This window comes from Syngnathus leptorhynchus, chromosome 15 (genome assembly GCF_054491065.1).
Source record: "Syngnathus leptorhynchus isolate UIUO chromosome 15, UIUO_Slep, whole genome shotgun sequence".
NCBI lineage: Eukaryota > Metazoa > Chordata > Actinopteri > Syngnathiformes > Syngnathidae > Syngnathus > Syngnathus leptorhynchus.
The window spans coordinates 8738207-8761626 of NC_141209.1; the positions used below are offsets into that span (position 1 = coordinate 8738207).

At 45.8% G+C, this 23420-nt stretch overlaps 3 protein-coding genes across 9 annotated transcripts; all 3 read right to left on the reverse strand.

The window, feature by feature from the left end:
- Positions 1-509: 509 nt before the first annotated feature.
- On the reverse strand, positions 510-6983 carry dtnbb (dystrobrevin, beta b). Its single transcript, XM_085931843.1, has 18 exons — positions 6927-6983; positions 6489-6556; positions 6299-6379; positions 6008-6221; positions 5755-5840; positions 5372-5526; positions 4835-4937; positions 4485-4651; positions 4193-4317; positions 3727-3817; positions 3566-3654; positions 3328-3441; positions 3172-3268; positions 3058-3078; positions 2712-2871; positions 2356-2445; positions 2207-2260; positions 510-2112 (listed from the first exon to the last, which is right to left on the reverse strand). The coding sequence occupies exons 2-18, from the start codon at positions 6553-6555 to the stop codon at positions 2087-2089; spliced, it is 1740 nt and encodes a 579-aa protein (XP_085787969.1). The 5' UTR covers position 6556; positions 6927-6983; the 3' UTR covers positions 510-2086.
- Positions 6984-9466: 2483 nt separating this feature from the next.
- On the reverse strand, positions 9467-17827 carry asxl2 (ASXL transcriptional regulator 2). 5 transcript variants are annotated; one of them, XM_085932322.1, is made up of 12 exons: positions 17647-17827; positions 16668-16750; positions 15710-15818; positions 15506-15641; positions 15065-15168; positions 14837-14957; positions 14713-14772; positions 14436-14596; positions 14276-14372; positions 14085-14190; positions 13292-13952; positions 9467-12882 (listed from the first exon to the last, which is right to left on the reverse strand). In XM_085932322.1, the coding sequence occupies exons 1-12, from the start codon at positions 17704-17706 to the stop codon at positions 11395-11397; spliced, it is 3186 nt and encodes a 1061-aa protein (XP_085788448.1). In that variant the 5' UTR covers positions 17707-17827; the 3' UTR covers positions 9467-11394. The 5 variants fall into 5 exon arrangements, with proteins under 5 accessions (XP_085788448.1, XP_085788444.1, XP_085788446.1 ...); XM_085932318.1 differs by having other exon boundaries at positions 14276-14375; XM_085932320.1 differs by lacking the exon at positions 17647-17827 and adding an exon at positions 17428-17559 and having other exon boundaries at positions 14276-14375; positions 15506-15638.
- A 263-nt stretch (positions 17828-18090) lies between these two features.
- LOC147045536 (kinesin-like protein KIF3B) lies at positions 18091-23109 on the reverse strand. Of its 3 annotated transcripts, XM_085931739.1 has the most exons (10): positions 22452-23109; positions 21481-21994; positions 21165-21408; positions 20958-21059; positions 20757-20879; positions 20438-20556; positions 20211-20327; positions 19951-20065; positions 19674-19852; positions 18091-18479 (listed from the first exon to the last, which is right to left on the reverse strand). In XM_085931739.1, exons 1-10 carry the CDS (start codon positions 22924-22926, stop codon positions 18335-18337), a joined length of 2133 nt encoding a protein of 710 aa, XP_085787865.1. In that variant the 5' UTR covers positions 22927-23109; the 3' UTR covers positions 18091-18334. The 3 variants fall into 3 exon arrangements, with proteins under 3 accessions (XP_085787865.1, XP_085787864.1, XP_085787866.1); XM_085931738.1 differs by having other exon boundaries at positions 21165-21994; XM_085931740.1 differs by having other exon boundaries at positions 20958-21994; positions 22452-22942.
- Positions 23110-23420: the final 311 nt, after the last annotated feature.

Below are 23420 nucleotides of genomic sequence, written 5' to 3' on the forward strand. Positions count from 1 at the left end.
GTAGCGTTTTTTCCATTCTCAAAAGTTTTATTTATATTTACTTTCCCTTAAAATTATTTAATGGGCAGTATGGCATGATATCAAGAAAAAAAAAATCTTACTAAAGATGACACAAAAAAGATGTTGGTCGCCCCCTAGTGTTTACCTGCGGGAACGTGATACTGCATTGGAATGATCGGACTCATGGTTGGCTGCTTCCTGACACCGATTAACTCCTGTTGGGGTCCCCGTGCATTTTCTACCATGAAAAAAAAGGAAAACTATGTGTGGTAACGCCTCGCAACATTTTTGTACAAGCATATAAATAATGTGACAAAATAAATTAACTGTTGAAAAAATTACTCACCCCTATAATGATGAACAGTTTCCCCTTCTTGTCCACTTAGCGTTTGGTGGCATGTTGGAACTGAGACGCCTAGACAGTCGGGTGACATTTGCCAATGGTGACAAACAACGACACCACCGCCAAACAATATTTTATTTTAATATCTCACATTTGATTTATTTACAAAAGACTAATGGACTTTTTTTTCCCATGTAAAGTGTTTGAAAACCAAAGAAAAATGTATAGCGGTAGCATAATCTCACACACATAAACTTTAATAAATAACAGCTTTTTTGCACATTGTTTAAAACAAAAACAAAAAAACTTGCCGCTTGTGTTTCCAATGAGCTCTGCTTGTACAATAAATACTTGCACATTTTTTTCTAGCATCTTCCATTTAAATGCAAGCATGTCCAGGCATTATGTGAATGATTCATGGTGACACTGACACACACACTCACACGCACATATTTTAACGCATTTAGTTTTGGCACAAACGACAAGGCTGACAAGGAGACAACCAACCAATGAAGTCACACAAAATAGCAGGACAAAGTAGAACGACAAGAAAAACAGAAGCTTGTTCTGATGTTTCAGTTTTTTGTTTTTGTTAACACAGTGAATGGCGCTTGAAGAAAGTGCCGGGCTCTACAGAAGGGGTGGGCAAAAAAAAAAAACACAAAAAAAAGTGAGTTCCTGGCGGACCTAATTGAAAAACGGAGCGGGCCATATGTGGACCGTGAGCCGTACTTTGCCCACCCCTGCTCTAAACGCTTTGTGCTCCAGTGCGTTTCGTTTATTCACGCAGCAATCCGGCAAAATAGCCGCATCAGAAAAAGCCACAAAACGCTATCATGTAGACAGCATGCTTCAACAAAAACACACTTGCCTCCATACGTGACGTTCTCAGCCTGGTAAAACACACACGCACGCACGCACGCACACACACGCACGCACACACACCCACGCACACACACACACACACACACACACACACACACAGTGAGGAAATCAAAAAAATCAATGTTTGACTTAAGCGATAGATTTGTTACGGAATTGAACGGGCTTTCCACCCATTCCCAATTTGTAGCTGTGCAGTTCCTGAGCAGCTGACTGAACCTCCATTGCACTTCTCATCTCATTTCGTGTAATTTGAGGGAGCGAACAGCACACTCAAAACATAAGTGAAGCATCCACGTTGAGTCGTGTTGTTCACAATAGCAGCAGTGTAGCGGCTAACGTGGCCTGCGTGCCGTCTTTTAACAAAAAAGTCAATTTTTTGTCAATGTCAATCGTTAATAATCGTAATGACTCTTTTAGTAAAAAAATTTACAAGTTGCATGTGTTTTTGTTTTTTTTGTCACAATCCAAGCAAGGATGTCGAAAAAAGGGCGTTAGACGACCAACCCAAAACTCTAAATGGGCCTCCGAGTGTAGCAAAGCCACAAAGTGCCGCGGCAGTATCAGACACAAGTGTCGCTTCATGCAAAAATAAATAAAACCAAATCCAATGCTAACGCTAAAAAGCAACGTGGGACGAGAGCCATGTCGGCGTGGTCAATATGTACAGAATGAGTTTGAGCTTACAGGACAACACACTGGCTAATTTGACACCTCCTGCTACTCCTGCAAGGTGTCAAGAAACTTTTTTTTTTTTGCCTCCTGTTTGGATGACAGCATGCAGTCGAGTTATCGTGCGAATGCCCGGCAGGTGTCATCGTTGTTGATTGTTCCCGATTTGACGATGCACCAGCTCTGGCTTCACTGCTTCTGTACTCGCATGGTGCCTGCAGACCAAAAAAAAAAAACACATCGGAAGAAGCACGCTTTCAGTAAAAGCAACAATTTCTCAGAAAGCATTGAGTTTTGTCTGTGGCCTACCTCTCTCGCCTCCGTTTCTCATGTTCGTCTCTTCCTCATCCGCCCTGTCGTCCACTTCAAGAAAACAGTGCGCCCACCCCCCAAAAATATATTTAATTTTTTTAGAATTCACTTTATGCTTTTTATTAGTTTGCTTGACCTGATTTCACCTGAGTGGAGCTCTTTGACCAGCGACGACATCGTGTTGGTGATGGAGTCAGCCGCCACGAGAAGGTCGTTCCGCAGATTTCGAGGTACACCTGACACCCACGGGACAAAATAACAATCACTTCATGATGCCTTTTGTCAATCCCAGCTAAAGTTTACTGGAAGCATCAAATTTGACTGAAACCACATTGACTTGGCCGTGCAGGAGGTGTTAGCTTAATGCTAAAGCACAATGCAAAATGCCATTGACGGGCTAATGAAACTAGCATGATAGTCAGCAACCCGTAGATTTTCTGACCTAAAAGCACGTGAGGAAAATTGCTGTAAAGCTTTGCTTTGTTTTTTGTCTTGGCCTCACCCTGAGCGAAGGCCTCCAGCACGTCGCCCCCGAGGCCTGCCATGCAGTCCTGGGGCGTGTGCGTCGGGGTGGAGCCGGCCGAGGTGGAGCGTATGGGCATGGGCATGGAGCAGCCTGCCCCGTGGCTGGGCGACGAGTGCGGGGAGCCGCTCGACTGCGACTGAAGAGCGCGAGCACATTAAAAAAAAAAAGAATCAATAAAAACGAAAACACTGGAAGATCATAGCAGTCAAATCCTAATAATCACACTCAATCGTTATGTTTGTCTTATGTTGTCATGTGTTAATATAAGGCTGCAATGTCCATTCAATGTATAAGCCAGCAAATTACGAGAAAGTCCACTCACCGCCTGCTTCTGTTCCTCATCCTGTCAGCCCGACAGATAATGGAAGGGAAAGAGGAAATGCATTAGTGCACCGTATTAACACATGCTGTCCTGTGCTTTGGATTTGATTGCAACCTTGAGAAGGCGCATGAGTCCCTCCAACTGCACCATCAGCTCGCGCCGGCTCTCCTGCAAGGCCGACATGCGCCTCTCCAGCTCGTCCTTCCTGTGCCTGATGGGACGCAAATAAGTGTTAACAGAGGCAGGCATACAGGCTAGCGTGCTTGTTACCTGAGCAGCCTGAGTTCTGTCAGAAGCGTGGGGTTCTGCTGGGCCTTCTCCGGCGTGGGCTGCGACGCCTGCTCGTGCTCCAGACGAAGCCTCTGGATCTCTTGAAGGATCTCCCTGAACAAGACGTGACACATTTGTTGGACCATTAGGATTCAATTCAATCATATGAAGAACAGTTCTATTTTAAAAAATATTTTTGACCATTCCCAAGTTTGTAAGGCGTCTGCATTTTTCTCACCTGTTTTTGTTCTCGAGCTCGGCAATCAGTTGCCTCTGCTGCTTGTTGGCGTCAAAGTTGAATGTTAAGTCGGAAGGAGGACAGTGTTGCTGTGAAACAAAAGAACATGTTACAAATGAATAATACAAGAATCAGGCTGGTCATTGGTGATGAATTCTGACCGCGGAGTTTCCCGCCTCAGCGGCCAGGCGCGCGGCGTAGCGGGCGATGAGACGGTGTTCCTCGTCCAAACGGCTGGGACTCTCCAAAACGCTGTGGGGAAAACAGCAAAATTGGACTCAATTGGACTCACAGTTCACGATGAAGTAAAAAGGATGAGGATGACAGAAAAATCTTGTTCGCTTTGAGAAGATTTATTGTAACTCATTGAGACTTTTGCAGGTTAAATAAATGTTGTACCAGCAGAGGACGCCGTAATGGGAAAATAAATAACTTTTTCTATTTGAGGTGAAAATCTCAAAAAGAAAAAGCTCTTTTTGACTTACTTGAATTTTTGTGGTCATTTCTGTTTGAAATCGCTGTCAAGTGCAAATGATTTCAAAATATAATTGTGATTTTTAGATGACATGACATAACATTTTAACAGGACATTTCGATGACGCAAGTTGATGAGATTTGGCGACTTACACGTTGTGAGCGGGCTCCTGTGGTCTCTCGGCCTGCTCGGGGAAGACGGGATGTGGTGGCTCGCCGATGGGAACGCAGCCCAGTGATTTGCTGATGGCGTGGCTCAGCTTCTTGGCGGGAGACTTCTGCAAGAGGCGAGGACCAAGGCGACAATGAGGATGAAGGCGTTGGCGTGTTGCCGCGGCAACAAAATAAATTCCGTTTGAAACTCCAGATGGGGTTAGGCAACAATCGCGAACATTTCCAAGTGCATTCTTTGAATTTTTGGCGAAAGACTTGGTTTAGTGGTTACCCAAGACGAGTGCTCCTTCATCTGGTGCTGGTTGCTGTGCGGTCCGTTGGCGTGGCCTCTCCAGAAGCAGCTCTGGCACAGCTGGTATCCGTGGCACTGCTGGCACCGATAGCGGAAACCCATCATGCTCTCGCTGCGGCAATACGAACACTCCACCGGATGGAAGACTGAAAACATTTACATTTAATGTGAGAATTGGAACTTGGAATTCAAATTCTGAAAATCAGCCCAGAAAGCCTTGCGATTGGCTGGCAACCAGTTCAGGGTGTCCACCGCCTGCTCCAGCACGCCCGCAACCCCCGTGGGATCAAAGCGGTTCAGAAAATGGATGGATGGAGTCCAGAACATACCGTTTTCCACGTTAGCCAGTCTGTGCATGAGCGGTAGCCAAACGAGGCATTGCGGCGGAGGGTCCGCCATCAAGACGTCCAAAAACGTGTTCAGCGTGATCTTCTTCTGGATGCAAACACACACACACAAACACGCACGCATACATAGATTTTCCACCATTAATGTAATCAATAACCAGTATGACTCAATTGACTTTGTTTCCCTTTTCAAACATGAAAGTAAAAGTAAAAACTGTGACGTAGAAGTGCGCACACCCTCTTTAATGGAAATAAGCACACCAGCCACCTCTATGAAGCCACTGAATTACACCAAATAAAGTCCCGCTGTTCTCATAGTTTTTTCCTGACATATCTTTGCTCATTAGCAAAAGTTGGAAGGCTATCTAGTTTCTCAGTAACCTAAATAAAAACATCTAATTATTTATTATCAAGGCATGGCTATTTTTTTTTTTTTTTTTTTTTTTTTTAATTGTTTGGGAGGATCATCCTGGCAAATGGGACTGGAGTGAAGAATGGGCCGCAATGTGGCCCTCCCACCTGCTGGGGGAAGCAAGTCCTGAGCGAGTGCTCGGTGTACCCAAAGGAGGGGCCCTCAAACACCGCTGTGGGAAGCTTGAGCACCTCGCGAAGGAACTGGTCAAACTTGGCAAACACCATCAGGCCACTCGAGTCTGACATCTGGGAGAAAATATCTGTCAGGAAAAAAAATGAAAGACAAGTTTGAGCCAGGGAAACATTAGGGAATCAACAGCGCTCCCCAAAGGTCAAAGTGTGCATCGACAGAAGCTACATGTTCAAAAAGGAGTAGGAAAGTACACTTATTTTTTTATGCATTTTGATTGCAGTCTGCACTTTTTGTAGTGATCTGACCAAATCATTTATCCCAAATTATTCTGTGGATGACCCTTTCATGTACTTACAGCGCAGCTTGTCCACAATTTTCCCTCCACACATGGTTGCCAGCATTGATTTCATGGAGAACACCGTCAACTTGCCATGGCTCTCGCTGCACAAACACAATTTTCATTCAATTTCCGTGTTCTGTTGTATGTATGTAAAATACAATTCATAAATCAAAACTGGATATCAGGTCAGGACAGGATGGGTAGAACAGACCGTGCCAGCAAGCTCTGTTGATTTTGTTGTTGTGATGTTTTGTAAGGCCGAGCGTACCTGTCATAGGTGGCCACCATGAAGTTGAGCAGCAGTCCGATAGACTGCTCCACATTGATCTGGTGCGTGGTTGGCAGCCGCTTGTTGAGCTGGTAGTAGATGGAGGACAGGATGGTCTCCAGCCGCGATACATTGATCTCGGCGTGGTGCTCCAGCGTGTTGAGGCCGTTGTCCCGGAAGGCCTCGATCATGTTCCACACGTCCACCAGGTGTACTGAGGCCACCAAAAATAGAAGTAAGGCTGTAATAAATACTTTTAGCGTTTAGCTGAGGGCCGGCAGGGTAACCCACGATTGCACCGCTTCTGCACGAATCGTAACTTGCACGCTGTCCTGTACGTCGACAGTCGGATCACGTCAAAGTTTTGAGCTCCTGAAAACAATAAATAAATTAAAAAAAAAAAAAACTTTTTATTTTAGTTTTCATTCTGCTCATACAAGTGTACAAAGTACGGAAGCCAAATCCACTGGTGTCTACTCACTCATTTCCATAAAGAGCTGCCTCTTCTCCACAGCGGCTTTGCCTCGCTTGCTGCCCTCCTCGATCATCCTATGGCAGGGTAGAGAAAGTACATTTACTTTTTAGGACTCAATATTATTCAATGTCATAAATACCATTGTGATTGAAATAGTGACAAACTCGGTAGCAAAAGAGTCACTAAGGATTTTGATGAGATGATGCTAAGCTAAGAGTCTAGTGGTGACCACTGGCAGCCGCCGCCAATGCTAAAAATGAGACATGCTAGCACAATAAACAAATGAGTCCTGTCTGACAATTTATTGCTCATCTGAAGTGTAGGTCTTGTAGGTGGGCTATTTTTGCCCTTTCCAAAGTTACCGACTAAGGCTGTTTGTTTTTCCAGTGGCTAAGCTAACGGGTTGGTGATGGCTAGCACTTGACAGATTAGGTATAGTTGTACCTGTTGGTGGCTCAACGTTGCACAAATGGAAATTCTTTCAACAATGACCCTAGGAAAAAAAAAGACAGAGATGGCAATCAAATTCCCGCATTGAAATAACATAGAGGTTATGCACTAATAATAAAAGGTGTTGTTAAATTGTAAAACATAGAAATCATAATATAAATAAATTTATGTTTCATGTGCTGCTGTAGGCGGCTTGGTGACACACTGGTTCACACGTCCGCCTCACAATTAGGAGGGTGCGGGTTCGATTCCACCTCCGGCCCTCCCTGTGTGGAGTTTGCATGTTCTCCCCGGGCCCGCGTGGGTTTTCTCCGGGCACTCCGGTTTCCTCCCACCTCCCAAAAACATGCTTGGTAGGCCGATTGAGCACTCCAAATTGTCCCTAGGTGTGAGTGCGAGTGCGAATGGTTGTTCGTCTCTGTGTGCCCTGCGATTGGCTGGGAACCAGTTCAGGGTGTCCCCTGCCTACTGCCAATGACTGCTGGGATAGGCTTCAGCATGCCCGCGAGCCCCGTGGGGACAAGCGGTACAAATAATGGATGGATGGATGGATGTGCTGCTGTATTAGAATACATGTTAAGGGGTGATTATTATGCATACAAAAGAATACAAAGTCATTACATATGTATAATATTAAAATGCACTATTATGGTGGTAGTAGAGTGTAAATAGAGGCCGTATGGAGGATTTATGGAATAATTGTTAATTATAAAATAAGTCATGTATTTTGTTAGTTAAAACTAGTCTAATTGCAATCACTAAATGAAAATACGAATTAGTATTTGAGTATGAAAATACGAATAAAATGTTAGTGGAAAGTGTAGTGCTGAGTTGCACTCAAATCATATGAAACATGTAAAACAGTCTTTGTGAAAAAAAAATCTACTCTAATCATAAAATCTAAACGACAAAAGCACAAAAACTAGACACATTTGCGCAAATGCAAAATGGTACGCCTACAAACTTAAGATGTATGAGATTGATTGCAAATATGCATGGACTGTATAATTTGTTTCAGTGGAGGCTTATCGGATGGATGAATAACGAGTTGATTTATGCTGTCAAGAACTGAGTACATAGAAAAAGCCCCCCAGTTTTATGACATAATAAACGACCGCTGTACGAATGACATCATCGCTGCTGATGTTGCTGCTGCTGCTTCAAGGTGCATTCACGTACAAACCGCACCTTCAGCATCCAGTTGACGCTGCTCTGCGGTATCTCGCAAAAAAAAATCACCCGTATCGCGGCCATGTCGCGCACACGGATCCCCAGTTTCTCCATCCGTGACATCATAGCCGCTATAGCACTATCATACCGAATAACGTGTAGTTCTTTCACCGACCTGCGTCGAAGACCCTACCGCGGAAGCTGGCCTCCAATCCCGCAGTTAAAGCACCGTCAGCATCCTCCGCCGCATCAGCACCAGGATGGAGGTTCCCCGAACAACAAAAAGGAAAGACAGAGAGAAAAAAGATCGTGCCACTCTTTTCAGTTTCACAGCAATCTGCGCGGTAACCATAAGAAGCGTCTTGGACGACCGTGCGTCATCGTCGTCTTGGTTCTCTCCGGTAGCCCCCGGAGCACTGCGGCGGTGGTGGCCTGGCACACGGACGTGCAGCTCGGCATAGCCAGCGAGCCAGGCGGCGGAGGCGGAGATGCCATGCGCGGTCGGTCACCTGCTCCTCTGCACGCATGCGCGCAGCCGCGCCGTTTAAAGGCGCACCTCCACGCTGCTACAACTACTACACAGGAAATCAAGAAATACATAATCACATGTATCATTTCTCTTTTCACTATTATTGAAACAGAACATTATTTCACCTTTCTGTGATTTAATAATGTACTATATATATATATACTTATTACATAAGTGATATATATATGTACTATTTTTATTTAACCAATGTTTATTTCACAATTAAGTTATTCCAACATTTATTTGTACGTAATTTGATAGCAAAATAGCGCAAATCACTGCATATTCTCAACTCAAACTGCGCAACTGGGCATCTTTTTTTGTATCACCTGTAAAACTCACCTAATGGTGCGCTCTTGCTTTGGCGCCACCTAGTGGTTTCTTGGAGTAAACAGTTTTAAAAGTAATTCACTTAGTGTTAAGAATTAGGTTGCTTTTTTTCTTTGCACCCCTTTAATTTCATTATTTAAAATGTTACAAATCTCATGATAAATTCATGCTAATTTAAAAATTGTATTTATCAGTAATGTAATTGTCACAGTACTTTTTTTAATGTAAAATTATGTTCATCAAATGAACTCATGCGCCTTCCTTTTATCACTAATTGAATTACAACGAACACACCAAGCATTCTATTGCATTGATAATTATTTAATCAAATGTTTCATCTGTTGGGAGGCCAAAAAAACTGAACATTTATATATATATATATTTTATTCATAATAGTCTAAAGCTTTTGATAAAATACACTTGTTTTTTACACAATCGGGCTGATAACATTACATTCACCTGATTAAAATGGATGACAAAATGACATCTGAGTCTTACAATGGTAGACATTGACCTTTTTCCTATCAAGGGATTTTTTTTATTATTATTTTGTATTTGGAGTTAAATTTATAAAGAAATTTTGTACCTCAAAATCCCAAATCCCCCCCAAACAAATGCAGTACAGTCAGATGATTTGTTTTCCGATTATCTTTCAATATTTCAGGAGGGCTTGTCATGAATCCAACAACATAAAATGACTAAACGTGCCTCTCGTACTTAGAGCTCCCGATTTAACGGATACATAAAATATTCTCGCCTATCCACACAAATGTAGACATATCTAAAACACATATAACACATGTCACGCATATATCTGGGTGCTTAAGACCTTAAAAAGCTATGGTGGCCTGTCAGGTCCCCACTGAAAAAGACCAGAAAAAATGGAGGGAGAAAAACAAAAGTACATACCCTGTTGATTTTCAGACGCAAATATATTTTTATATTAAAATATATTATTTAAAATATATTACTTTGTTTTCCAAGACATTTCAAACTTGGATATAATTAGTTTCTTTTTAAGGTGACTTTGGCGTTTTTGCTATTGCACCTGCAGGAAATGTTGCGTGCATGTTTCAAAGTCAAGTGCTTTATCGCGGGTTTCCATATCGCACGGCAAATAAATCGCGCTGTGCCAAATTAAATACGACATTTACATCCAGGCCATGGCCTTAAATATTTACACACAAAAAAGGAGGGAATCGGACGGTTTTTCTATATAAATGAGCCCTCAGTGAGTTTCAATGGCTAAATGCTCGTGCTACTATTTAATTGGGATTTGTTTGTGCAGTCGTAATTTATTTGTATAAAGTGTAACATGGAAAAAAATGATTTTAAAAACCTAGATATGAATCTTGGCGAGTCTCCCGTGTCAATATAAAAGAGTTGCACTTTTCCTCGGCGTATGTGCAGGACTAACACCAACAAGGAGGTATTTTACACACCGTGATTATCGTCAACGCCCTTTTTTGCCTTTAAACTGACGTAGGCCCGATAGTAAAATAAAAAGTGTTGAAAACGCTAAAACAGTCTTGAGGTTCTATAAAAATAATCGTCCCCGCCCCTCAATTTACCCGCTTAAAAAATGGTTTTCATAAATCTCTATTTTAAAAATATATATCAAGCTAACGTTAAGTGCAAACATTGTCAGATTGGCTCCGACCTGACTACCGATTAGATTAAGAATGGATATTTCAGAAACGGTTTAGGATGAAGACTATTCCGTCATCCGTTTTCGAAAGGAGTTGGAACCTATCCCAGCTGACTCTGGTGACATGCGCAATGGATTGCTTTGCCAGACAGTCTTACTCACATATTCGACTTCAGGGTGAAAGTTCAGGGTGTACTTAAAACGTTAAAGTTGAGGATTCAAAAGTTTGGGGAAGAACAAATGAGGTTTACCCTGTTACGCTTGTAGTGCATTTTCGCTTCATCCTGAAGCTCCACCCAAAAGTCGGCTTGCAAGTCGCCATTTGTCAATTTTTCAGGGGATTGCAATTCGCTGGAAAAACTCTCCTCAAAAAAGCCCTGTCGAATAGAAAAATAGTGCACGGGCATCATGTGACAGTAAATTGGTCCTGAGGAACTAGGTTGAGGTGAGAGGTCTAATGGTGAAATAGTGCTTTGTCGCCATCCCACGTCAACTGTAAGCGGGGGTGCGCATAAGTCAAAGCATTTTTGTGGAGCGGAGCGGCTTGAGTCCCTGAATAAGTAGCCCTTAAGGACTGGATTTGAACACCTGTAATTTAGAGTCTTCAATGAAGCTAAGGCGGGTTTTTGGAATGTCCAAAGCAACTGGCAAAAACTCGCACAACCACGGTGAAACAAGCAAGCACCAAGCAGGGAAGGACCAGGACAGAGATTCTGAGCCTGAACCTCTGGTATGCTAACCCCTCGTCCAGTGTAAACCTCACGATAAGCGCCCCGATCCGATCGTCATCGTACCACCAGACATGAGACGCACAGCTCGGATGGTCCGATGCAGTCGTGGTGGCAGAAGGCCCCGCAGCCTTTGCACATGATCATGGCCTTCAGCCGACAGTAGCACTTGGACTGCGTGTCCTCAATGCCGGCGGCCTCCATGAAGGACGGCTCCGGCAGCGCCGGCCCGCTGAGGTCGCCAGAGTCCAAGGCGCTGGCGGCTGCAGGGATGGTGGTGACAGTCACCGAGAAGGACATGACGCTCCCGCCATCCGGTGCCGTCTCGCCGCCGCCAGCAGTGTGCGGTACGGACACACTGATTGTTCCGCCGTAGCGGGACGACAGCGATTCCTGATGAATGGGCATCCTCGGGGTCGGGAAGGCAGACGGTCGTTGGTGACTGGGTTCTTTGAGTGGAAGGTATGGCTCAGCTTTTCCTTGATTGCAGACTTGCTTGTGGCCAGGGATCTTGTCGTCCGTCGCATTTTTCTCACATGCCAGCTCGCTTTTAATGGCCGTACAAGGCAGAAGGCTCTCGGCTTGCTCGCGCTTGCTCACGGACGATCCGCGCTGCTCCATTTTAGATTCATATGTCCCCTCTGGTGCTGCCTCCTGGCCATCTGCCGCTTCTCTCTTCAGACCGGCCACATCGGGGAAGGCAGCCCGGTGGGGCCGCTTACTCTCTGACCCTCGGCCGTACGTGGACACGTTGAGGAGATAGTGTCCTGACATGGCGGGCTTCGACGTCCTCTTGTGGCCCAAGAATCCAACGGATATCCGCGGTCGATCCACGTGTTCCTCGCCGTGCAGCGCTTGATGTCCACCATGTTGAATTCTCCTCTCCATCAGAGTCTGTAAGATCTGCTCCTGAGTGTCTTTGTCCAGAGGTTCCTTGGAATACTTGGTGTCATTGTTGCTCTGGTGTTGTTCGGGACCGCCGATGGTCTTCTCCTTGCCGGAGTGTAAATTTGACATCTGGGTCTCCACCTTACCGAGTGGTTTAGGGAGGATCTGCTCCAAGGGGACTTCCTTGCCTTGCAGGAGCCTGGCGACCAGCGGGTTGTTCGCAGGGATGCAGAAGCTGCTTCGGGTAGATCCACAAGGTGTTTCCTGACAGCCGGGTGCCGAGTCTGAACAAGTGCCAGACGGTTGCACGTGGACTGTTCTGACGTCCGGAATGTTTAAGGAGCTGAATGGATCGAGAGAGTCCTGCGCGTGAGATGGTGGTGTGCTGGAGGTGTGAACAGATAACCTGGCGGAGGCCTGTGGCGATGTCAGGCTCGGGAAATGTTTTGTCGGCTCGGCACAGCCTACACCTTGCCCAGACTCGGGCCGAGCAGCCCTGAAGGCGGCGGCCGCCGCTGCTCGTTGCGCTCGTGCAAGTTGAGCTTTGGCTTTGATGTCCGCCAAAGTGCGAGCGCCAGTGCGAGTTGGGCTGCTGATGGAGACGGGCAGAGGCGTCCTCGGCGACACGTCGCTGGCAAGAATTCGTGAGACTGGAATCTGAAACCAAATAAGTAAGTGAGGGTGGGTGGATCGACAGTCAAAAGGAAGTAAACAGTCTTAACTGGTTGATCCAAGCATGTAAATAGTCAGACCTGACATCTGAATACGAGCGAATTCCTAACCAAGATTTGTATGTGCAAATTCACTTTGGTTTGGGTTTTGTTCCGTCCAAGTTACTCTTTTTTTTTGTTGAGAAAAGAAGAAAAGAAAATGCTGCCAAAGTAACTGGCGCAAGAGTTATGCGGTCACAGGAATCCGTTGTGGCTGTTTTCAATTCAAGTTTACAGCAATTGTCGTCTACATTTCAAAGGCATATATCGAGTGTCGGAGCTGCTGAGAGAAAGCAAGGCACTGCACCCATTGACCGCCAATAGGTTGTCGCTGCCAGTGGGAGACATCTTCCTACCATGATTGGCGGAACTCTCTGGCTGCCGGCCGAAGTAGGCGCGGCCGGGCTGGGAGTAGATGACGCCGGAGGGGACACAGAAGAGACGGACGACACTGAGGAAATGGAGGACATGCGCTGTCTTTTTTCCGGCGTGGCCTCATCCTCCGGCACGCCGGCAGGCTTTCTTTTCTGTTGTTCTGAAGCGGTTTCCGACTCAGCCTTTGTCTCTGCAGGAGGCTTAACCCCAGACTTCAGTGGATCCTCGATGACATCCATTCGTGCTTGAGGAAGGGGCCTCGTCTTGGCAGGAGACTGGGGAAGTTCCACTTTGTTTTCTTTCTCGCTCTGCAACTTTGTGGTGACGCGCTCATTGCGCTCTTTGGGTTCTGCTCCCAAGGTCGGCGCGGGCATCTTACGCTCCTCAGCTTGCTGAGAGCGCCTGGTTTTCATCTGTTCTGGGACATAGAGAAACTCTCTCGAAGGAGGTTGCGTTTTCTCCGTCGATGACATGGTCTTTGAGTCTTTGAGAACGGTGCCCCGATCGCTCCGGCTGCAGCGGTCCTTGGTGGCGTTGGTCTCCTCCAACACTCGAGCTAGCTGTCTTGGCTGACGTGGCTTGGGCTCCCATTTCAGATTGTCTTTGGCCAACTCTTTAGATTCCTCAAGACTGAGTCCAGAACTAGGTAGGGAAAAAAATGGAGTGGCATGAACAATAAACCACTTGAGGTCACAGGCGGGAGTGAGTTTCGAGCAAGTCCCAAATTACTGTTGCAAGAATCCAGCAAGTCATCATCATCTCCAGTCAACCTACTTTTCGCCGTAGTAGCTCTCAAAGAAGGACTCTTTCCAGTGCTCAACTCTCTTCTCCTTTTCTATTTCCTGGCGCATCCGCAGCTGCAGCTCTGGAGTAAATTCACCTGGCGAGAAAATAAAATCCTGGGTGACCCATCCCGGGATGGCGGCGGGATGGCATTATCATGGGTCAGGGGCAGTCGTGCTCACCCTCAGCCAGCCGTTCTTTCCACGACTGCGCCGCCGACGTGAAGAATTCGTTGTTCAACGCTGAATTCGTGACTTTGAGGAGGCCGTCCGTGCAGGCCTGCTAGAGAAGAGCCGCACATCAGTATTGCAGTCGGCTAACCCGCAAGAAGAGCTGAGCCACCTGCTGGTCCACTTGGGGAAGTAGTCGCAGCAGCCTCTGCTGGCAGTCCGGCGGCAGGACAGAGAAGGTGTGCTTATTGATGATGGCTCGCAGGTTGGTGTTGACCAAAATGGAGTCTGGGGTCTCCACGTCGATTTTGCACCTGTTACGTTTTAGGTGGCCTGTACAGAAAAAAGCATGGATCAAAAAATTGGGTTCTTTGTTTCTGACAGACTTCCATAACTTAACTTGAAATTGTGCGCAAGCTGGTCGTATGGCGTTTTTCTTTGGACGTTACCTGCACTGAGACCACGTGGCCTCTGAGAAACCTTCCTGGGGCCGCTGGCAAGGCAGAGATCTGGGAATGACGTTCATTATCAACAAGAAGTTTGGCTGGCGGGCCCTAAACATGAGTGACCCACCGGTCTTGGCGGCGATGTTGTCAGCCATGTCTTTGATGGTCTTCAGTAGCAGCCTGGATGTGGACGTGCTGGGCATGGCCGCCTGCCTGCGTTGGTTACGCTGTTGCTGCTGCTTCAAGGCCTTCAAAGCAAACGTGAAGCAAGAAATTCAACAACGTAAGACCAAAGCGATTTTCTTCACCTCTAAGCAAGCGGCAGCCTGTGACAGCACTTGAAAAGAGTGATTACCTGTTTGAGGGCTTTCTTGCTGTGCTTCTGCGAGGGCGAAATGAGCTTGGCGGCGACGGACGGGGACGAGCAACGAGGCTGCGGCGACGTCGGCTGGGAGGGAACTGTTGAGACGCAAAAGACAGATGTTACAAAAGATAGTTCCTGAGGGCGACACGCCCGCTGTGTCTTTTGTTTGGATGAAACCAAAACCACAGCGGGAGCACAGAAATGCCCGCCCATGGGATTATCGTGCGGATAATAACGACACATAAACATGCTCAATGGGACTATTTTTCGGAGCAATCTCTGCGGACCTCTTTTCGTGAAACATCACTTTTTTGGAGCACAGAAATGTTGTCTTTGCATTTAAAACGCAATAGAGGTGCTAAACACAACTTTTAATACCGTTGTCTCAGAACTCAAGTTAACTGAGCGGTTCAGATGGCTGCGTGCGATTACCTGGCCGCAACCAGCGTCTCCTCCTGCCTTCCTGAGGCCCGCTATTGTTTTCAGAACTCCGTGAGTCAGAAAGATTTTCGCTGCTCTCCTCGGATTCTTCCCCTGACAGCTCGGTGGCCACCTCAGAGATGTCCTTCTTCAAAAAACACACGAATTGGCTGCGGCACACCTTTTTTTTTGGTCTATCTGGGATTTCAATCAGACCTTCAAGGTGTAGACGCCCATCCTGCCTGGAACTTTGTAGAAGATGCCCTCCTCGCCGCGAGAGTTTGTGTGCAGCATTGCATTCAGACAGGCCAACGGGGACGTTCCGCTGAGTTCGTCGTCCGGCGAGACGGAGAAATCGTTAGTCTTGTTTGCTAGCTATCAAATGGTTTTTAGGTACGCTGTGACAACCGATACTAAATAATGTTCAATGGAAATGGTGATTTTAGTTCATGTTTGTGTAGATTATCAGTCATCCATAAACATGGTAATCACCAAAGCTTAAAAACTAAATGCGGTACCAATTTATTCGTTCTATCGGAAGGATTTACTTCTCAAGTGTTTAGCTTTTGCTTTAATTGGGTTTTAAGCCCGCCTGAGATATGCGGGCTCCCTCTAGTGGCAGTACGTGAAACAACAAGTCCCTAAATCTGGTACAGTGCATTATTTACATCGGGGCTGTGAAACTTGTTTTCAGCGCGAACCACATTGTAGTAAGGGCTCTATATAGACTGTACATATAATCACGCCCAAGTGTAATGCTAAGAAGTAAAACAAGAATTTTAAGTTCAAAGTTTGGGTCACATCAGGTACAACCAGAGAACAAAATCTCAAACTAACGTTACCTGCAGTGACCTACTAAAATGGCATACTTGCAAACTTTGTTTTACGATTACCGTTGGGTTTGAAGGCAACAGACGGTCTTTATGCAATTTATGGTACTATGGGATACATTGATGTTAGTAATAGTCATGCCAAACAGTGAGCTTGTTAGATATGCGTGGGGGGGTCTAACTTGTTCTTACCTTCTGGATGAAAACAGTGACAATGATATTGAGAAGACAAAAGAAATGAAAACAATTAGAAGCGTATTTGAAATGACAAGAAATGTGAGCAATTTGCTGAGGTGACGATAAAGACAAGACGGGTGAAAATGTACATACGGTTGTTATTTTACCTTATCTCTTTAAGTCTTTCTCTTTGGATCACCTGCAAGATTTCTTTATGGCTCATGGGAGTGTTGGGGTATTTTTCCAGCACCTGAGAGATGAGGTGGAAAAACCAACATGAATTTATGAGGTACACGTGCACAGCTAGTACAAAAGCTGAGACAGATCTTTTGAGAATTATACATCTGGGTGACAATACCAAGCCCATCAAACAAGTCCGTTAGATGTACATTCAAGCATTTCAAAAAGTACAGAGGTTCCCCATGCCATTGTGCACCTCTGGACACTACTGCGTCCAGATAGCCAGCCTGTTGAGCAGTGTCATTTTGAACATATGGCTAGCTCAGATCTGGACCTCCACTATGGCCGACAAACGACTACCGATCACGTGATAAGGAGCTATACATTCACTAGTTGGAATTTAACTGTTATAAGCGGTGTCATATATGGTTGAGCTCCATGCCAAAATACAACTCTATTGTTCTGTGTAACCAAACTTTAGTTATTAAATCTAGTGTCAGCCCATAATAATAATAACTGCGCTATTGCTAAGAGTCATGCAATGGAGACTGGCAGACTGCTGTTTTGACTTCATTAGCACTACTTGCTAACTGTTAAGAAGAACGTTCCAGGGTTATAATATCACCGTTAAATTTAAACAATGACATTATCAGCATTACATTATACATTAAGATTTGTTATAATGTGCTTTAGTAACGTGTTAATCGTTGTTTAGCGACAAAACGTCGGAACATTGAAGTAGCATACCGGACTAGCTGGGCTAGCTCTCGCGCCCATTGCGACGTAAGTCGACTCAGCTCCTCGACACATGTACGTACATCACGTTACGTGCACAAACAACTTTATTGATTGAGTCATTGGTGACACCCGTCTAATGTCACGCACACAAAGCCTGTGCGTGTGTCATTGTACAACAAATGTCACGCAAGTGGGCGCGTTGGAAGGCCACACATGACATATTTGTACCGTCTTCGCGGCTTCCGCCCACGTCCTTCCTTTCTTCTTCTTTTTCTGTCGCTCCCTCATCGTCGTCGTTGTTGTTGTTATGCAACGCTCGTCTCTAGTTGAACCGATGATATCGCCGCCACCGCCGCATAGGCCCCACTATGTCCACCATATTGGATTTTACTGTAAAAAAGGTGGGGGGATCACGTGACCGCCTCCGAGTGACGTCATGCTACTGTACTTGTGTCACAAGTCGACTCTGCTGCTGTTTGCAAATTAACATATTTTTAAATTAAAAGTACGGCTATACATTTATCATTCTTTTAATGTTATTCATTTTACAACATTAATTTATTTTTGGTAAATTTAGGCAAAAAATGTTCAAAAGTGCTGTTTTTTTCATCAACATTTTTATTTTCACATTTGAGTACAATACAGTAAATTTACTTATGACAATGTTGCTCATGTATAAAAATAAGGCAGCTAAATAGCCAGCGCAAGCATTTCTGATACAAACCATATTTGCCTCACCGTAGCAAGCAGCACGTCAATATCACCAATACAGTACTCCAAAGTATGCAAATAAAAGGCTAAAAACATGGAAGCTTTGGCTGTGCTTTTTGCTGACATCCACTTTGTTAGGAAGTAGCATGAATGTAGATCCTCATGCTGACTGGCGTCGTTGTAAATATGCGGTGCCAGATCCTACTCAGGGGCTGGTTCGAAACGAGGCCTCAGGTGCGAGATAGACAGCCGAGCAGGGCCTAGGTCTGTGACACGGACCCTGAGGGAGTGACGTCAGGGCGGTGGAGGACGCGGATGCAGAAACGCACGTCGCTTGTGGGGCCTGATACCTAAAACGCTCAAAGAAAATACATTCTGGAATTGCGCGACAAAAGAGTATTGCTCAATATTTCCTAAACATTTTTTCAAATATTCACTTTATATGTACATCGATTTTCTGTTGTGTATAGATTTCTTTTAATTCACTAGCAATTTCTATGGTTGTGTAGGAACAGTAGTAGTATTCAATTGTAATGATTTCTATTTGTGTGTAATGTGTGTGTATATATATATATATATATATATATATATATATATATATATATATATATATATACAGTAATCCCTCCTACTTCGCGGGGGTTACGTTCCAGACCCACCCGCGAAATGGGAATTTCCGCGAAATAGAAACTAGATTTTTTTGAGCTATTCTTGGAAGATATTCTATTTTTATCGCTGACATCAACCAGCTCGCTGCTAGGGGACTTTCATATCAATGGACTGTGCGCTCCGCATTCATGCCTTAGCGACGAGACTAACAGTGTATTGCTATGTCCAGATGAAGGCCACCGCCGGTGGAGAGTGTTATATCTTTACTATTTTCCAGGTTCTGATGTAGCAAGCATGGTTCGGACAACGACGTGATGGATACTGCTTTATTCCTTTCATCACAGTCAGTTCACTGGCCGTACATCGCAACACTGAACGTCCCCGAAGCTCCCCCTCCCACATCCGGGGTTTTCCCACTACGGAACATGAGTTAGTCCAAAATATACAACATCTAAATATACAACAGAGAGAACGCCCTGAAGTCACATGTGACGATAAAGTATACTGTACTGACTCTTTAATTTATTCATTTCAAAACAAGAAAACGACTTTTAAACATAAGCTATCATTATTAAAGGAAAATGAAGAAACTCAAGTGGCCGCGAAACCTCGTGAAATGATGAAATTTCTGCGATAAAATCATTAATTTATTTTTGAAAACCCGCGATACAGCGAAGCCGCGATAGTTGAAGCCGCGAAGTAGGAGGGATGACTGTATATATATATATATATATATATATATATATATATATATATATATATATATATATATATATATATATATATATATATATAATATATATATACACACACACACACACACATTAGGGTAATCATAAATTTCTTGGCATTTGTTAGCAATTTCGATGCCATTTTATTTTATTATTATTGTCATTAGTAGTTGTGACGGTTTTTCATAATGACAATGATCTCACCAGGATCTGGACTTCCTGAGCCGTGTTGATGACCGGGTCCTCTCCCGCATGACGACATCCGACCCACATGACGACATCAAGCTGGGGGAAAAGACCCTCTCCAATCGAGACCCGTTAAGGTTGAGCGTGAACATGCTGGGCGGAGACACGTCCAGCTTCAGTAGCATGACGTTTTCAGCCTGGTAACACACACACACACACACACACGCACTTCAAGGCACCATCAGATGATAATATTAAATTTCATATTTTGTCTGTGCAAGCAGCAAGTGCTGACCTGATATCTGGACGGGGCTCCCGTTGCCGTGGCGACGGCTGCTTGTGCATACTGGCTGATTGGACGCTTGTATCCCACGGCGGACAGAGGCCTTCGCTTCACTCGAGTGGCCGTGCTAGTGTTCATATGTGGGCGAGTGAGTATTTTTTTTCATGGCAGAGTAATACTAAATGTTTGCAAATGTTTCTCAGTGAAATAGTTTCATCCTATTCTTGTGTCACGGTCACATTCAGTACGGGATGCGGTTTTCTCCATGGTACCTTTCCAATGGGATGACTGACATAAGCCTCCACTGATCTTCCTCGTCGTCAAAGTGAAGTCTGTTGATCAGCTTCTTCTTTTCGGCAGGGGGGACAAAGTTCTCCATCAAGAGAGATCTGAAAATAGGCATCCCCACCAATTAGGTGCAGCTGAAGTCATGCTCATATCTAGGTGGAGAACATCCCATAATAATCATCACATGAGCCGCAATAATATCCATCCTCACTTGAATTTGAGCTCTCTGGTGAGTTCATCCTGCGTCTGCTCCAGTTCCTGCCTGGTTGCGACGTGCTCGTCCATCACGTCACGCGTCTCGGCCCACACTAGCTGGAGTTTAGTGTACAGCTAAACGTGCGCACGCCACAGGAGACAACAGGAAAGTCAAGACTTGCATCGACAGTAGTCATAAAATGGAATCTGGATGGGCCAAACAAGGAAAAGAAAAGAAAATTACGAAGAACAAAAAGACAAAATGTTTGATGAAAAAAATGCTGTTGATTTAAAAAAAAAAAAAAAAAAATCCTGTACAATCTACCCGTTCTGACCTTCCTCAGCTTCTTGGTCTTCATCTCCACTTCCTGCTGCAGCGAGGAGAAGGTCTCCCTCATCTCCAGCGTCTCCTCGTCCCGCAGCATCACCTGCTGCTGCATCTGCCGCTCCCGGCAGATCTTTGAAAAAAACAAAAATCGCTCGCTCGATCACTCGCTGCAGTTACCTGCGAACGTTTGAGCAAGATGTTTCCTCACCTGCTCGGCGATCTCCTGCCGTTTCTGTTCAAGCAACTTTTGTTGCTCGTTGGTGTGATCCATGATGGTCTTGCCTCCTTCGAGCAATTTGCTCTCCATAGCCTGGCCACAAACATATTTTTCAAGTAAATGTTTGAGCCAAAAAAGTGCTATGCCGCCACCTTGTAGCATCCATAAGCGATTAATTACTGCTGTTTTTTGGTCTACCTTGTACTTCTCGAAGATCTTCTCCACAGCCTCTTGATCCCACTGTCCGTCATCCGTTTTCCCAGCAGAGTGTCGCCACTTCATCGAGGGCACGCTGTTGTCTTCCCTCTCGTCCTCCTTCCAAAGCTGCGTGAGGTCCCTGCTGAGTCTCTTGCTTTCCCTCCGCCGTTGTCGCCGCTCCTTGGCCAGGGTGCCCCGCTCCTCCAGGAGGGCCTTGAGTCTGGCAATCTCCTTTTGGAAGTCCCTGAGGAGGACAGCCTCTGGGTCCTCATTGACACGAGGCTTGTTCTTGATGTTCTTGGCCCGGCCGGCGTACCTCAACGTGGCCAGAGACTCGTGGCGGTCACGCTCCGAGGGCCCTACAGTGGCGATCATGACCGTCTTGGCATTGCCGCCCAGCGAGTCCCGCAGGAGCCGGGTGAGTTTGGAGTCCCTGTAGGGGACGTGGCCCCCCTTGCCGTCCGCTAACGCCGAGATGACGTTACCCAAGGCGGAAAGTGACAGGTTGATCTTGGCTGCCTCACGCAGGCGGCCGCCTTGGGCACCGGTCCGACTCTGGCGCTCACTCCCGGCCAAGTCCACCATGTTGAGGCGCCCCACGCGGACCGGATCTTCAGACTCTGACCCACATTCAACCGTCACGGCGAAGATGGCGTGCGAGCGCGAGCTACACCGGTTGGCGTTGGTGGCGGCCACCGAGCGGGAACGGTCGCCCAGCATCAATAGATGGTGCATCTCAACCGGGTCCTTGGTGACCACCCAGGACAGGTCCTTGACGTAGACGCCCTCCTGTGGGCTTTCCTTCAACTCCAGTTTTCGGCCTCTTTCCACTGAAAAAATAATATTTGTTCAACTACATTGGTTTCCTCTCAGAATAGCGATTAGGGAGCAGGGAATGATGAATGAATGATTCTGAATGCAGTGACTGTGCTCCAAATCATTCCCTACTCCCTGATCTCTACAAAGCAATTGATTAACTATCTGGTCCACTATTCTGAAAAAAAAATGCAGAGGCTGGAGTCATTCTCTTCCTTGTCACAGCAGATAAAAAAAATATCGGCCTGTAAACTGATTGTCTACATGTGTTGTTGCATCATTTGTGATCGATGCTACCTTTATTACCTTTGTCTATTTTCAAGGAAGAACTTTAGGGGGAATAATTGAGAGGAAACAATCTAATATTTGACAGAAAAGTACACATTATTCTTTTCAATCCCTATTGAGTGAACAACTACAAACAGTTATTATTCTAAATCATTATCATCATCATCATCACAGTATGCTTACTCAGCAGATCCCAGATCTCCTCCTGGTAGATCTCCAAGTAAGAGGACCGGACTAAGTACTTCTGTCCCCGGGTACACGAGATGTGCGCGAAGATGTGGTGGAAGGCGTTGGGGATGACGCCCCGCTTCTCCGGGTCGGCTGGCACCCCCCTCATGGTCCAGGTCTTTCCCGTCCCGGTCTGACCGTAGGCAAAAACCGTTCCATTGAAGCCCAGCAGAACAGAGTCCACCAGGTGTCTGACTGCGTCGTCGTACACCTCGCTTTGGGTGGACCCCCAGCCGAACACTGAATGGAAGGTGAATTCCTTAGCGGGCTCGCCGGGCGGCGCGCTCGGGTTACGAACACAGATGCGGCCCAATTCGGCGTCCACTTCCAGGATGGTGCGTCCCTTCTCGGCAGTCGCCTCCTTGTTGCTGGGCGGCCGGCAGCGGACCACCACCCGGACCGACTCGAACGTCTTCCCCTTGTTGGACATGGTACGAGAGAAAATCCGCTAGATGCACGGAGGGCCTAGTCTACTTTCTCTCTTTTTATCTTTCACTCTTTTATTCATGAGGCCGCCCCACGGTGAACACGCGTAGCCGTATCCGCGACACAGGCTCCGCAACCCGGCTCGGGGGATGACAACACGCCGGTGTCAACAACTGCAGCTCTGGCACACGCCCTGATGACGATGGACAATGGCAGGAGAGACAAACACACGTGACCCGCCCACCACCAATCACGTAACTGCAGCACGGACAGGCCGGACACGCTTTCGGGCCGTCATGTAATGCTGTATTTCTTGCATTATATTACCAGTTTCTTCCCCAAAATTGGTTACTAATATGTATTTAATAAAAAAACGCATGTTATTTTGTCCATAACACTAAAAATATTTCCTAACCTTGTCACCTGGCAAACACATACAAATATTCAACTTTAATTTTTTTAAAGATACTTAAGTATTTGAATTTCTACCAGATGCAT